The following is a 16508-nucleotide window of genomic DNA, read 5'->3' on the forward strand; positions in this document are numbered from 1 at the left end:
CTAGAGGATCTGCATGGTGGATTCAGCTGGGAGGGAGAGGGAGCAATGGGGAGACAAGAGTAATTTGGACTAGTAATGTTCAAACATGCCTGTGCCATGCATCACCAAGGGCCCTTAAATCCAGACAATCAGGCCGCAACATCCCCAGTAACCTTAGTGCGTTAGCTTTGGAGTCAGGACCCCAGAATATGCCTTTAGCAACTGCCCAGGAAGATTCAGACACACAGACTGAGGGGGTGCCGCCAACGGGGCCAGCTCCTCATGGATCCCTATTTTCTGATTTGACTAGTAAATCCAATATAGGAACAGCTGAACCTATCAACAGATATTATACAATTTGCAAAAATCTCAAAATGATTAAGTTTAGGATTCCTTTAAATAGAAATCCCTCTAGCATATTCCAGTGTTTGTTAATTTGACATTAAATAATTATTTGAGAGGAGGGCTCAGAGAGATTCAAAGCAAACTTAAGAATCAGAAATAAAGCTAGCCCTGGCCGGTTGGCTCAGCGGTAGAGCGTCGGCCTAGCGTGCGGAGGACCCGGGTTCGATTCCCGGCCAGGGCACACAGGAGAAGCGCCCATTTGCTTCTCCACCCCTCCGCCGCGCTTTCCTCTCTGTCTCTCTCTTCCCCTCCCGCAGCCAGGGCTCCATTGGGGCAAAGATGGCCCGGGCGCTGGGGATGGCTCTGTGGCCTCTGCCCCAGGCGCTAGAGTGGCTCTGGTCGCAACATGGCGACCCCCAGGATGGGCAGAGCATCGCCCCCCTGGTGGGCAGAGCGTCGCCCCATGGTAGGCGTGCCGGGTGGATCCCGGTCGGGCGCATGCGGGAGTCTGTCTGACTGTCTCTCCCTGTTTCCAGCTTCAGAAAAATGAAGGAAAAAAAAAATTAAAAAATAAAAAAAAATAAAAAAAAAAAAGAAATAAAGCTAAAGACGCCCTGAGGATATCTAAGATAAGTCAACAGGAAAAAAGGGGGGAAGGGGTTCATTTCTAGCTTCCCAGGAAAACATATTGTTCAAAGTGAGAGAGACATTCAGAAAACTGGTGGCGATTTAGAAATGGTTCTCTACAGGGTGGGCATTAAACCAGAAAAGCTTTCGCCATTGGGAACTCGCTCCAGAATGCTGTGTGGATTCCCCTGGGGTTGAGATGGGAGGGCAGAAATTAGTAATTGCCTCCTGCTCTGTTTGCTAAGTGAGCTGTTCTTACAGCCAGGCAGAAAGCTTGGAGCCTTACTGGCATCCCCATCCCTACCCTTCACTTCTCACAATATCTGTGCATGGCAGAGGAAGCAGCATTCTTACCATTACCATTTATTAAATGCTTAATGGGTACTAGCTTATTTGATCTTCATAGCAAGTCCTTCAGGGAAGAACTATTATCATACCCAAACTACTGATGATGAAATTAAGGTCCGGAGAGGTGAAGTGACTTGACTAGGTTCATTGAAGTACATTTGTGGCAAAATACTGAATTGCAACTGATGGTGTGGCTGTCCCATGATGGGGTTAGCCTAAGGGCTCAGGTATAAAAATTGACATTCTACACAATTTAATTTGGCTAAGTTTTCTAGTACATTAACATGGTAGGTGACAGTTATACTTCACATTTTGTGATTCTGTGTCTTGGTGAAACCAGTTTGTGGGGGGTTTTGTTTGTTTTTTCTTCTAAATGAGATGAGAGGAGACAGAGAGACAGACTCCTGCATGTGCCCTGACTGGGATCCACTTGGCAACCGCTGTCTGGGGCCGATGCTTAAATCAGCCAAGCTATCATCAGTGCCCAGGGCTGACTCTCAAACCAATTGAGCTACTGGCTGTGAGAGAGGAAGAGAGAGAGGAGGAGGAGAGGGAAAGGAAGAGAAACAGACAGTTGCTTCTCATGTGTGCCTTGACTGGGGACTGAACCCAGGACGTCTGCACATCGGGCCAATGCTCTATCCACTGAGCTTGGCCAGTGCTTGACACCAAAGTTCTTAACCTCACAGCACATCCTTATGTATTTGAGAAGAGTCAACTGGACACTTCTGAACCTTTAAGCTCAACCAACTTACTCCTGCCAGCAACACCCAGTTACTAGTCTCAAGATCTAACTTGGTCGGTGGCTTGGCTTATAATTCTTCAATGCTATGCTGGTAAATGTTGAACAACTGAGTTTTTGGGGGAAGAATCCCTGGTTTATAGCGGTTTTCAATTTCCATGGTGTAAATACTCTTATCATGGCAAATTTCAAGCTACCAACATGAAATAACTGAACAAGGAGTTAGGAAAAAATGTGCACATTCAACTTTATGAGCTGGGTGAAACTGAAAATAGAAGCATGCATATATATATATACTTAGAAAGTTCTTCCATTTCCTCTTCATAAAGCCTCCTTCGTTCCTTAAGTTCTTCTGGAAGGAATTTAGCTATTAGCTCTTCCATTATGACATTTTTGCTATATTTTCTTGATGCCAAGCACTGTATAAGGAATGAGACAATTAGATATTATGCAGTCATCAGAAAAACACAAAGCACTTCTGATGCAATCAGTAGAATAGTCAATGACACATAGATTAGCTTAACATGGACTCACACATCAGCAGCTGATACTATTATAATGTCTTTATTCTTTGGATGTTACAGTTTTTTAGAAAAGCAGACAATAGTATGGTGATTACCAGAAGGAAAGGGAGATAGGAACAGGTAGAAGAGGGTAAATGGGGATAAACAGTGATGAAATGAGGCTTGACTTAGGATGGTGAACATATAATACAATATACAGATGATGTATTATAGAATTGTACACCTGTATAATTTTATTAACCAATGTCACCCCAATACATTCAATAAAAAGCTTTTTAAAAACATGCAATTGATTATTCTTATAATCAGAAAAGTCATTCTAACAAAGGGAAAGAACCTGCATTTATGGTTTAAAAATCTCATAGGTGTCTCAAAACAGTGAAATTGAGATCATGTTCTTGTCAAAAAAGGGGAGAAACCCTTCCCTTTCCCTTCTGTGATGATGTTTACAAGCTCACAGAAATGGTCTCCACCTGGGACATGCTGAATGTCTATCATGAAAAGGTGTAGGGACCTAAAAAGTAATTTTCAATCTTTGATCCTTTCCTGCCCTACCCCACCCCACCCCCACCCCATCTCAATGCTTGGATTCTGGATATTTCAAGTCTAAATATTTTTTCTTCTCTATGAAAGAAAGAAAGAAAGAAAGAAAGAAAGAAAGAAAGAAAGAAAGAAAGAAAGAAAGAAAGAAAGAGAGAGAGAGAGAGAGAGAGAGAGAGAGAGAGAGAGAAAGAAAGAAAGAAAGAAAGAAAGAAAGAAAGAAAGAAAGACACCTAAATACTGTTTCTGTGATTTTGTTTACTTGTTTCTTTAATATACTATCTAGGAATCACTGAAATATGTTATAAACCATGATTTCAGAACTGAACTCAGGCTCAATTGTCACTATTACTCTCCTTCTGAACACGCCTACCCCATGCATATCCAGTCATCTGCAAGTAAGGGACATTTAACTGTGTGGACCTGGCAATAAACCATCTGCGCAGAACTGCTTACTATGAAAGAAACCTACACAGGCCCAGTAGGAGGAGCTCCTTAGCATAAAATTGCTGGGTTCAAACAACTTTTCCTTTCTCTGTCTATTCTGCAGTGAATGATTGGAATAAGGTATTTATCTCTCTGGGAAATGGTTTAAGTGTGACCCTGTGTGAGTACAAAGAAATAGATGAGAATACCTGCTAGCCCCTAAGTCTGGGACCCCCTAGCATCTGCCTCCAGGATGGCAGGCTATCAGCCACTGCCATTGCATGGCTGCAGGAGAACCAACTGCTTTGCTCAATCTCAGTCTTGGAGAAGAACAATGACTCAGGGGTAGCCAGTCTAAGGAGGTAACTCATCAGCTGACACTGAAACAACCCAGGAAAGGCACATACTAAACTGTTAACGGCAGTTTTCTCCAGATGATGAGCATAATGGTAGACATTTTTTTTCCTGTTTATCTGAATGTTGCAGTGTTACCATATCACAAATTTATTATTTAAATATAAGGACTTCTTATTTACAATCAGGCCAGCAAATCTCACCCCTTTACCTAGGCAAGGTGTGACAATGACCAACCCCCCAACCCAACACACACCCTCAGGGTTATTTTGGATGATTATTTCACTCCATTCTTTTAGTTTAAATGTTGGGGTGTTGGGCAAGCTCAACATGTGATTCCTCTGGACCTGTGTTCACCTAGAGATAGTCTTGTGTCTCCAACCTCTCCTCAGGGATGGCTGTGGTCAAGTAACATTAATATTGATTGTAAAATTTGACATACAAGCCCCTGGAGGAGGGAAAAAAAAGATGGACTCCTGGGTCTTCTTGTGCTAAAACAAACTCTAGAAGGTCCACTGGAAAAACCAAGGTGGCAATTTGTGTGATTCATTTTAGGGGACCTGGAAGCTCTAGAGCTTTTCAAGTAGCCAAGGATCTGCTAATCAATAGATTGGCTTCTGATAGCCGGAACAAGGACCACATTGAAGGTCTGTGAGGTTTATGCAGCATTGGGAGTGACCTCTTCAAACCACAGAATAAACATTGACAATAAGGAGACATCAGAGCTTGTTTAGTCCAAGCCCAACGAGGACATAAGAGTCACCCAACATGTGAATCAGGTGCCATAATGGGATTAGAACCAGGATCCACATTTATCATCAATTTAATACTTTCGTTTCCAACTCAAATTAATTTCATTACCAACAGTTTATAAAAAGCTAGATGGTGTTTCATTTTTCTGAAGGATTTTGTGGAGACAGGAGTGGTAGCTATATGACAGGAGAAAGAGATAGATGTTCTGAGGGAGTATTTTGCCCTGGCACAGTGCAGGGGCTTGGGGTCCAATGGGAAACTCTCTTAAGTACCCAATTCCAAATAAGCTAACCCAATGAAGAAAGAAAGAATGTTTTACCTGTGAAAGACCATCTTTGCACAGTGGACACTTCGCGTTGTGATCTAGGCATCTTTCAAGGCATTTTAAGCAAAATGTGTGTCCACAAGGTGTTGTGACTGGCTCATAGAATAATCTAAAATTTAGGAATCAGAATAGAAGAAAACTGCAATAAGACCAAAAATAAAAGAGAGCTACTCAATGTTAAGGTTTTATAATATTATTTGGAAAATATTGTGTATTGGGGAAAATTCTGTTGTTGCTTTTTGTTGTTGTTGTTTGTTTCATCCATGCTGCTGTTGCACTTCAGAAAAGCATTTGCTTTTCATTTTTGAGCTGAATTGTAAAGTAATGCACTTATTCAAGTTTTGGACATAGTTAGATCATTCTGTAACATTAGTTATAGTCAGTCTCTTCTGGGGGAGCCAGATTTTTCTTTTTTTTTTTTTTTTTACTGTTTAAAGATTAATACCCAAAGTGTTCAAATAGATTCTATTTTAAAACATTATCTAACTTACCAACCTGATCATATGTAAACATACATATAAATAAACACACACATTCACACATTTACCAGTTCGAGTACTTTATACTAGTGTTTTTCAACTATTTTACTCCTGGGAACCAGTGAAAACAGAAGAGTTACTTGGGAGATCACTAAGGTAAAAATCACCCTAAGCATAAGTAAATTCAACTAAGATCATTAGGTCTATAATCTTTATACAACATCAGGGTGATTAACTCTTTTGTGAACCAGCACAAAATTTCCGGTGGCCATTCCCCAGACCAGCAGTTGAAAAACACTGCTTATGTCACTTTCCAATGAAAAAAGACTTAGCTTCTTTGTTAAACTTGACTTTATTTTTCATCTAAGCAGTGTTTACTCTTTGAAGGATCTTGAAATTGCACCTGTGATAAGCATATAACTGTCTTTTATACGGATGAATCATTTTCCTAGGGGCAGTAGAGTAGTATTCTTAATGTGCTTGTTGATAAATACATACATACCTATGTACATATATACATATATATACTTTGATTAAATGTTATTTTAATTGTTTTTGCAGGAGCTAGATATTTCCAAAAAAGTCTGGAGGTCTTTTAAAAGCTATTCTGTACATTGAGAGATTCATGGATTTACTCTACACCTGACCAGGCAGTGGCTCAGTGGATAGAGTATTGGACTGGGATGCGGAGGACCCAGGTTAGAAATCCCGAGGTCACCGGCTTGAGTGCGGGCTCATCCGGTTTGAGCATCTTGAGCGCAGGGTCGCTGGCTTGAGCATGGGATCATAGATGTGACCCCATGGTTGCTGGCTTGAGCCCAAAGGTCACTGGCTTGAAGCCCAAGGTCACTGGCTTGAGTCCAAGGTCACTGGCTTGAGCAAGGGGTCACTCACTCTGCTGTAGCCCCCTAGTCAAGGTACATATGAGAAATCAATCAATGAACAACTAAGGAGTTGTAATGAAGAATTGATGGTTCTCATCTCTCTCCCTTCTTGTCTGTTTGTCCCTATCTGTCCCTGTCTCTCTCTCTGTCCCTGTCCCCTGAAAGGAAGGAAGGAAGGAAGGAAGGAAGGAAGGAAGGAAGGAAGGAAGGAAGGAAGGGAGGGAGGGAGGGAGGGAGGGAGGGAGGGAGGGAGGGAGGGAGGGAGGGAGGAAGGAAGGAAGGAAGGAAGGAAGGAAGGAAGGAAGGAAGGAAGGGCTCACCTGCAGCAAAACCACTAGACTGGGCAGCTGAAAATGATGGTTCAGAAGTGGGGCCCCCATTCACCAAGAGGACAGAAAGAGGGGAAAGACCCTGACCAGACTATTTCGACCTCATAAGAGCGTCAGTTGAGAGCAAGAGGCAGGCAGCTGCACACCCCCCTCATGTGACTGTGGCCAGGAGGTACATCAGCAGCCTGGCCCGCACTGCCAGACTGAGCAGAAGAATCAAAGTGTCAGAGCTTAAAAGTACTTGAGAAAAAATTAAACCTATCAATCAGAATGAAAATGAGGTCTAGGAGGGATTGAGTTGATTATCTACATGTAAACAATGAAGAGTTGGCAGATAAAAGTTTCTCCACCTTGCACTTGCTATTAGAACAATGATTCTCAGCCATTGCTGTGTGTGAGAGTCACCTGGGAAGCCTTTTCATTAAACAGCTTCATTGATGTGTAATAAACTGCACATACTTATAGTGTACAGTTTGATAAGTTTTAATATACCGTGTTTCCCCATGTATAAGACACACCTTTTTCCAAAAAAATTGGGGTCCAGAAATTGAGTGTGTCTTATACAGTGGTTGTGACATTTCAAATGCCATAGGTGGAACTGAGGAGGAGGCAATATATGAAGACTGATTTGTCATCAGACACAGATGAGGACAACCTAATGGATGGGAGTTTTGACAGTGATGAGTGGTATGAATTTTATGATGAGTAAAACTTGAGTTCAATAACTTTATGTAATACTTTTCTTTTCAAATTTGGGCCCCAAAATTAATGTACATCTTATACATGAGAACGTCTTACACAAGGGGAAATACAGTATGTACATCTATGAAACCATCTCCACAATCAAGAGTGCGAAAATACCCATCACCCCCAAACATCTCCTCATGTCCCTTTATAAACCTTCCTTCCTGCTCCTCCCCACACACCCCCATCACCTGAGGGACTTCTAAAAACTACAGATGCCCGAGACCACACCTGCAGAGATCAGATTAGTTGACTAAGGATAAAGGCCAGGCATCAAGACCTTCCTCCTCGGGAAGTTTTAATGGGCAACAAGGGTTTAGAATCACTGTATTACACACTCTTACTAATATCTGCAGAGATGAATCTTCTGTATTCACCAAACCTAATTGTCAGTGTCACCTGTCTAGCTTTAAAGATACAGACATGGCGAAGCCCCACTGGATAAAGCTTGTCATTCAGCAGGTCAAGGGGAGAGGCAGAGATTTGATATTTTTAACAAGTCAATGAAGGTCTGAAGTAGGAGAGATATTTTTCATATATTCATTTATTTTACTTTTTGAATGTTTTAATCCTGTTTTTAAAATAGTTAACAGAATTAATGCATTTTAATTATTAAATTGGCCAAAAATAAAATTAATTTTTTTAAAAAAGCTCTATGATGGAGATCCTTAACCAGTTGACTAAAGCAAGAAAATTAAATAAAAGTTTGAGGATTGGGAAGGAAAAAAAAAACCCCAAAACTGTCAGTATTCACAATGGTGTGATGGTGAACTTAGAAAATCTAAAAGAACCTACATAATAATTATTAGAGTTAATAAAAATTGATAGAATTAGCAAGTATGCTAGATAAATACACACAACTGTGTTCTATATATCAACAACAAACATGAGAAAATAGATTTTTTAAAAATGACATTTACAATTGCTTTTAAAAGACAAGTACCCAAGAATAAATCTAACAAAAGTTCTACGAGACTTATATTGGAAAAACAAACAAACAAAAAATATGTAAACACCTCACTGAAAGAAAGTAAAGATCTTAAAAAACACCAATACCCAACAGATTATTTCACTAGTTCGTTTGCTTTTGTGGAACTTGACAAGCTGACTTCTACACTTTAGAAGGCAAGGCAAAGGGCCAAAAAGAGCCAAAACATTTCTGAAGAGCAGCAATGTGGGAGGGCCTTGCTTTAACAGACGTCAGAACTTATAAAGCTGTAGTGATTAAAGCAGTATAGGGCTAGCTCAAGGACACATAGATCTGTGCGGTAAAATAGAAATCCCAGAAATAGACCCAGACACAGATTTTTTTTTTTCATGACACATGGGGCATTTCAAAACAGAAGGGAGATTTTCAGTACACAAATAGCATTCTCAATAAATGGATAGTTGATTATCCATGGGGAATTTAAATTAAACCATCTCTCACACCATACACAAAAATCAATTCCATGTGGTTGTTAAAACAAGTGTGAAAGGCAAACAGTAAAGTTTTTTAGAAGACCAACAAAATGATTTCGTGATCTCAGGTAAAAAAAAATTCTTAAACAAGACACGTACAAAGAAAAACCCCATTATAACTAAAAAGATAATTTTTAATTCATTAAAATTAAGAATTTTTAAGCTCATCAAAAGATGCCATTAAGAAAGCAAAAAAGGTGCCTGACCTGTGGTGGCAAAGTGCATAAAGCATCCATGTAAGACGCTGAGATCCCAGGTTTGAAACCCCGAGATCGCAGCCTTGAGCATGGGATCATCGACATGATCCCATGGTCACTGGCTTGAGCAAGGGGTCACTGGCTGGACTGGAGCCCCCAGGTCAAGGCACATATGGGAAGCTCTTAATGAACAACTAAAGTGACACAACTACAAGTTGATGCTTCTCATATCTCTCTCTCTCTCCTTCTCTCTCTCTCTCAAGGAAAAAAAAAAGCAAAAAGGCAAGCCACAGAATGGGAGAGGCAAGCTACAGCACACATGACTAACAAAGGACTTGTACCTAGAACATACATAGAGTACCTAAACAGAGAGAACCCAATCTCAAATAGGCAAAGGCATATATGCACCAGTATACATAAAAACTGGTCATAGCAATGTTCTTCATAATAGCCCCAAACTAGAAACTACCCAAATAGCCATCTATAATAAAACTAATAAATTGTGGCAAATTGACACAATGGCACATATGTACACTAACTAATGAAAATGAACAAATTTTACCCAACTGCAGTAACATGGATAAATCTTAATACTGAGGGAAAAAAGCCACACACACACAAAAATAACGTATTCTGGATAATTTCATTTGCATAAAGGTTTTTTTAAAAAATAAATAGGCAGGCCCTGGCTGGCTAGCTCAGTAGTAGAGCATCGGACTGACGTGTGGAAGTGCTGGGTTCAATTCCTGGCCAGGGCACAAAGGAGAAGCACCCATCTGCTTCTCCACCCCTCCCCCTCTCCTTCCTCTCTGTCTCTCTCTTCCCCTCCTACAGCCAAGGCCCCATTGGAGCAAAGTTGGCCCAGGCTCTGAGGATGGCTCCATGACCTCCAACTCAGGTGCTAGAATGGCTCCAGTTGCAGCAGAGCAACGCCCCAGGTGGGCAGAGCATTGCCCCCTGGTGGGCATGCCGGGTGGATCCTGGTTGGGCGCATGCGGGAGTCTGTCTCTGCTGCCCCGCTTCTAACTTTGGAAAAATAAATAAATAAATAAATAAATAAATAAATAAATAAATAAATAAAATAGGCAAAACTAAATTATACTGTTTAGAGATGCATAGATGGGTGGTAAAACATTTTTTAAGAAGAGAACAAAGTCAAGATAGTGGTTTCAGGAGGTGGGTGAAGGAGTTGTGATTTGGAAGTGGCATGTGGGTAGTTTCTAAGGTTCTGACAGCTTTATTTCTTGAACTGAGAGGGGTTGCATGGTATCCTCTTTACAATATTTTGTTAAAATAATATATTTATAATGCTGAGGTCACCATTTTGTTAAATTAATATATTTATAATGCTGAGGTCACCATTTCAAAACCCTGGGCTTGCCCGGTCAAGGCACATATGGAAGTTGATGCTTCCTGCTCCTTCCCCTTCTTTCTTTCCTCTCTCTCTCTCTCTGTCTCTCTCTCTCTCTCTCTCTCTCTCTTTAAAATGAATAAATAAAATCTTTAAAAAAACAAAAGAATAGGCCCTGGCTGGTTGGCTCAGAGGTAGAGCGTGGACCCTGCATGTGGAAGTCCCAGGTTCGATTCCCAGCCAGGGCACACAGGAGAAGTACCCATCTACTTCTCCACCCTTCCCCCTCTCCTTTCTCTCTATCTCTCTCTTCTCCTCCTGCAGTTAAGGCTTCAGTGGAGCAAAAGTTGGCCCAGGCGCTGAGGAAGGTTCCATGGCCTCCCCATCAGGTGCTAGAATGGCTCCAATTGCAGCAGAGCAATGCCCCAGAGAGGCCAAGCATCACCCCCTGGTGGGCATGCCACGTGGATCCCGGTCAGGCACATGCAGGAGTCTGTCTGTCTACCTCCCCGTCCCCACTTCGCTGGCTTCTTACTTTGGAAAAATACAAAAAAAAAGGAATATATTTATACTTTGTGTATTTTTCCTACTGTGTATACTTCACAATTAAAATGTTCTTCAAAAGTATGATTTGCAGGCTGATTGGGGAACCACCCTGTGATCTAACTACTAGAGCAGAGGTCCCCAAACTTTTTACGTAGGGGCCCAGTTCACTGTTCCTCAGACTGTTGGAGGGCCGGACTATAAAAAAAACTATGAACAAATCCCTATGCACACTGCACATATCTTATTTTTAAAAAGGGGGGAAACAAATACAATATTTAAAATAAAGAACAAGTAAATTTAAATCAAACTGACCAGTATTTCAATGGGAACTATGGGCCTGCTTTTGGCTAATGAGATGGTCAATGTCCAGTTCCATATTTGTCACTGCTAGCCATAATAAGTGATATGATGCGCTTCCAGAGCCGTGACACGTGCTTCCCACGTCACCAGAAGTAGTACTATACGTGAGCAACGCCGCACTTTGCGGCGCTGCCACATACAGTACTCCAGGAGCACAGGATGTGGATGCATCCTGTGTTCCTCTCACTGACCACCAGTGAAAGAGGTGCCCCTTCCGGAAGTGTGGCGGGAGCCGGATAAATGGCCTCAGGGGGCCGCATGCGGCCTGTGGGCCATAGTTTGGCGACCCCTGTACTACAGCAACCAAACCAGAATATCCTATTTCCTCAGTAATGTTAGTCTCATGAATCTGAATGCTTTTTATATGTTATTCAGTTACGCTAATAATGGAGATGATTGATGAATTTATATCTGCAAACTTACTTTTCCTGAGATTTTCAAAATTGAGCTTTTAATTCATTTAACAATGTAATCCACATAAAATATCAATATAGCTGGTTAATTCACTGCAATAAATACTGACACCGAATGAGCAGATGACTGAAACAGACACAAAAAAGATATGGCAACTCTTTGTAAGAACTATAATTAAAATGCCCCCGAGTGGTCACAAACAAAAGTGCTACCACAGATGGTGCGTAATTATTGCTTTGAAATAATTCAAGGTTTAAATACTTAGAATATACCACTTTCCAATACTTAAGTCACTTCTGTATTTTGGATGGCTCTAGTGCAAAGGCTGACTGAGTAAAGTGATTAGGAACCAATGGAATATATTTCTCTTGCTATTCTGTGTACTACTGTTTTCAAAATAAATTAAGTTTATATATTAATCAGCAGTAATTATGATTAGTTCCATTTTACTACTGAGAACATTAAGACTGAGACAGGTCAAATAAATTGCCAAAGGTCACGCTGCTGGCTAGGGCTTGGATCTGAAGACACATCTGATTCCCAAGCCCATCTTCCTTCGCTATTATATGACGCGGCCACAACTGTATGTGCATCTATATCTAGAACAGACAGCATCCATGTGTGTATAGAAGCACACACTCATACACACACTTTTCTCCCTTCTTCTCTCTCAGTGTTTCTCCCTCCCCTCTACCCTCACAAGAGAACTGTCAACTAGATAGACAGACAGGTAGAGCTAGATATAGATATATATTCAAATTCCTCTCCTTTTTATTTATCACTTTTGAAAGTGATTTCAGAAAACACTTCAGGAAAACATTTATAAATCAGAGTAGGACTGGATTTTTTCATAAGAAAGCATCTTTCATTGTCACATGAAGGATTCAACAATAGTAACAATGAATGTTTTCAGTTAGATGTCGGCCTGGATAAAATGTTTGGCTTATCTGAAAATAGCTATCTTGTCCCACCAGTTACATCCTTGTATTGTGTTATTTTGCTGCTATCAAATGAGAGCAAAGAGAGACTGAGAAGAAGGGTGACAGATGAAGAGAGAATGGAGTAGAGTGGAGTGGAATGGAATAGAATGAACTGATTCTCTAACTCCCAAGTAGTTCAGTAGCTAAACCTAGGTTAAATATAAAACTTTTTGTTTCAATTGACAAAGAGGTCATTGGGCCATTAAGCAACTGGTTCAAATATCAATCATTCTTGCTCCATGTCTCAAAATATTCTTGTTACCCCAAAGCTGCTTCTCCACAGCAGCCCCAGAGGTGGCCCCCAATGGCTAGGGTGGGAATCCATACCAGGTAAATCTCCAGGGGAGAATTTCGGTCACTAAAGATTGAGGAGCAGAGTTCTGTGATGTTGGAATTAGAAAGAAACCTCCCTCAGCAGAGCTCCAATTCAGGAGAGTTGGAACCTGGAAAGTTCTTCATGAATGCAGCCACCAATTATTGCTCCATTCACTCTTTCCATCCTTTACCGTGGAATTTATAAGCTGCTCCCTATTTTCTCCTTAGAATCAGAATAGATAAATTCACACTCTAACTTATCTTCTACCAATGCAGCACCATAGGACTGGAGTTCATTCTAGAAACTTGCAGAGGAAATACAAATGTCCAGTTTATGACTCAGTAGCTTGTTTAAAATTATCTATACCCTTAGACTCTCTCTTCCAAAGACACATGAAAGTCATAATAGAACCTAATAATAATCCTAACAATAAAAAAAATCACTAAAGAGAAATGAAAACAGGAACTTTTTCAAATGCAATAATTCAAGCTAAAGCATGTATATCAGTGGTCCCCAACCTTTTTTTGGCCACGGACCGTTTAATGTCAGAAAATATTTTCACGGACCCGGGGTGGGACAGATAAATGTATCACGTGACCAAGACAAGCATCAAGAGTGAGTCTTAGATGGATGTAACAGAGGGAATCTGGTCATTTTTTTTAAAATAAAACATCATTCAGACTTAAATATAAATAAAACAGAAATAATGTAAGTTATTTATTCTTTCTCTGTGGACTGGTACCAAATGGCCCACGGACCAGTACCGGTCTGCGGCCCGGAGGTTGGGGACCAGTGATGTATATGAAATAGCCTTTATCATCATCTGATTTATGACTTAGAAACAAACTTGTTGGAAGAGGAACTACATCCTTCTGACCAAGAATTACAACTTTAAGAGTCTTGACATCAGAAATACCCTCTGGACTTAGTAGATTTCTTTTTTGTCATAAAGCAGCTAGAGTCTCCCTATAACTTCCCGAACTATACAATAGCAAATCCAGGCAAAGATGGCTTTTCGTTTTGAAGTCTCGATTAGAACAGAGGGGCAGGATAGGGAAATAATGGCTTTTTAAAGTCAAAGCAAGCAAATAAAAGGGGTCTTATCCGCTTGGTATTTATTTCTTGGACCAGATTTCTAACCCTTCTCTGAAGCCCCCTGTTGAGATCAGGGACAAACAAGATGAAAGGGAGAAAGAAGAGGAAAGGGAACAAAAGAACTTCAACCTCAGGATTTTTAGTCCATAGGGAAAACACAAACAGGATGAGTCTGTGTGTTTGATTTTGCATCCCCTGGATGTCGGGAAGAGTGATAAGTACACCAAGGAGCTGGGCTTTCTGAGCAAGCTGTATCAAGTCTCTCAAAGTTTGACATCTGAGAGACCACAACTCACATCACAGGATTAGAACCACCATGACATTACCTGTGGAGGCGCACTTCTCTGCTTGGAAGCAGAGTCTGACTATCCCATACTGTGGCTCTGATATGACCCAACTTCCACTTTGTTGTGGAGGAGAGGGAAATGGTAAAAGGAAACAAACTCCTGACTGTCTGTGAGTGCTTCTACATTCCATCTGTCGAACTGTTCGTTACCACAGTTGTCCAAGTTTATGAGCAAATCCTCCAACTCTGATTTTTTTTTTGAGAGAAAGAAAAAGTACATGTTCAGGTAATGGCTGCTTTACTCATTTTTATTCAGATGACAAGTCATTCTGAATACAAATGCATGTGATTCATAAGGAAGGCATATGTGCTTGGAAAGGGCAAGAAAACATCTGAGGATCCTCTGCTAGCCAGATCCCACTGTGTGGTGAACCAAAAGATTGTTATTTGACATCTCTTCTCTTGGCTCAACCACCTGAATAACTTTTGTGCAAATATATCAGACTCCTTTTAATGCTGTTTTGGAAAAAAAAAAGACACATTTGAAAATCTGCTGAAAGCTGTGGACCTTGTCTTGGAAACACACAAGTACACACACATACTTTGACATGAAACTTTAGGGAATTCATAGATCTATCAGAATGTATACAGGGAATATTTTCATGGACTTAAAGTAAAGAACCTCTGGACTAGGAGAAAAAAATGAACATTCATTGAGTACTTACTGTATGAGAGACACTATTTTAAGTGTTTTAAGTAGAATTTATCAATCAATCATAACCACCCCTCAGGGCAGGAACTATGGTTCTCTATTTTACTAATGAGAAAACAGTGGCAGAGAAAGTCACTTGCTCCAGGTCAAACAACCCATAAGAGGCAGATCCAGGGTTCAAACCCAGGCCATCTGGTTTTGGAACTCCTCCTCTTAGCCACAAAATCATAGCTGTGAAATCAAACAAATGAAAGTAATATTTTCACATAGACCATGATTGTAGCAGCTTCCTTTTTTTGGCAGGGGTGGGTAGGGGTGGAGGGAGGCATATGGATAATTTGCCTCTCTAGAGATCTGAGCAAGTAGAGATGATAAAACATTAGGTGAAGGAAAGATGTTTGGCTAAGTAGTACAGGCTCACTAGTAATCTTCATGACACAAAACAAGCACTAGGCAGGCCTTCTGCTTTGCTTCTGAAGAACAGACCTATGGCACTGACCTGTGGCCTTGAGCTTTGAGATCTTGATCTAGTAGTTGACATTAATTTTAGTGTCACCAACTAGATTCCTACAAAGGCCAGAAAAGTGATGCAAATGTGAGATGCAGGCTAATGTAAGACAGTGGGGAGGGGGGTTGACCAACTGGAGAGTGTGTGTCCTGTCTCAAGGTATTCACATTTAACAACAAAAAATCCCATGAAGTCCAAACACAAGACATTCAGCCTGTGGGCCATCAGTTTGTGACTTCTGAGTAGACTGTTTCCTTCCCACTAAGTATTTCCAAGTCAGGGTAAAGGGTATGCAATCTGCAAACAGGGACACAAGCTAGCCCGTGTGGCAAAATAATTTCCACTTTGGTAGAACAGTGTTTTTATGTGCTGATCAACGGAGCAGTTAGGCCACTAGCAGAAAGATCCACACACCAGAAAGGGGCTGTTCAGGCAGTAAGTGACAGCACACATGACATACCTCATACATAGGGAGCATTCAAGGTCAGATGCGTCAAAAGATGCAAGGGGAACACTGAGAGCAGATTTGGCCCCCAGATCTGCAGGAGAATCTGTAATTTAGAAAACAGTAAGTCAGAGCTGGACCAACCTTGGTTTTGCAGACAGTAGTTCGAGGCAAAATAACCCAATTAATTTTTCAGGTTGCCACTCTCACCCCCTTCCAGAGAGTAGATACAGTGGCCACCTGACCCATGGAGAACAGGATACCCTGCAGTAGACTCCTGAGGTGTCTAGCACCCCCACATAGAGAGAAGTGCAAATCAGGGGATGTCCAGGAGCCGAAGAATGCATTCAAGTGCAACAGGCACCTCATGCAGTAGGAGCAGCAGCAGCAACACCATGGACTGAGCCAGGTTTTCAAAGCTGACACTGAATGTTGACA

The 16508-nt window shown here is 41.1% G+C and overlaps 1 protein-coding gene across 1 annotated transcript in view; it reads right to left on the reverse strand.

Moving 5' to 3' along the window:
* LONRF3 (LON peptidase N-terminal domain and ring finger 3) overlaps nt 1–16508 on the reverse strand; it is a 38324-nt gene that overhangs the window by 7393 nt on the left and 14423 nt on the right. Inside the window, exons 5-7 of the mRNA XM_066248938.1 lie at nt 16086–16176; nt 4958–5072; nt 2339–2460 (exon numbers count right to left, since the gene is read on the reverse strand). Coding sequence (XP_066105035.1) covers nt 2339–2460; nt 4958–5072; nt 16086–16176 — 328 coding nt within the window. The remainder of the gene's footprint in view (nt 1–2338; nt 2461–4957; nt 5073–16085; nt 16177–16508) is intronic.

Source organism: Saccopteryx bilineata, chromosome X (genome assembly GCF_036850765.1).
Source record: "Saccopteryx bilineata isolate mSacBil1 chromosome X, mSacBil1_pri_phased_curated, whole genome shotgun sequence".
NCBI lineage: Eukaryota > Metazoa > Chordata > Mammalia > Chiroptera > Emballonuridae > Saccopteryx > Saccopteryx bilineata.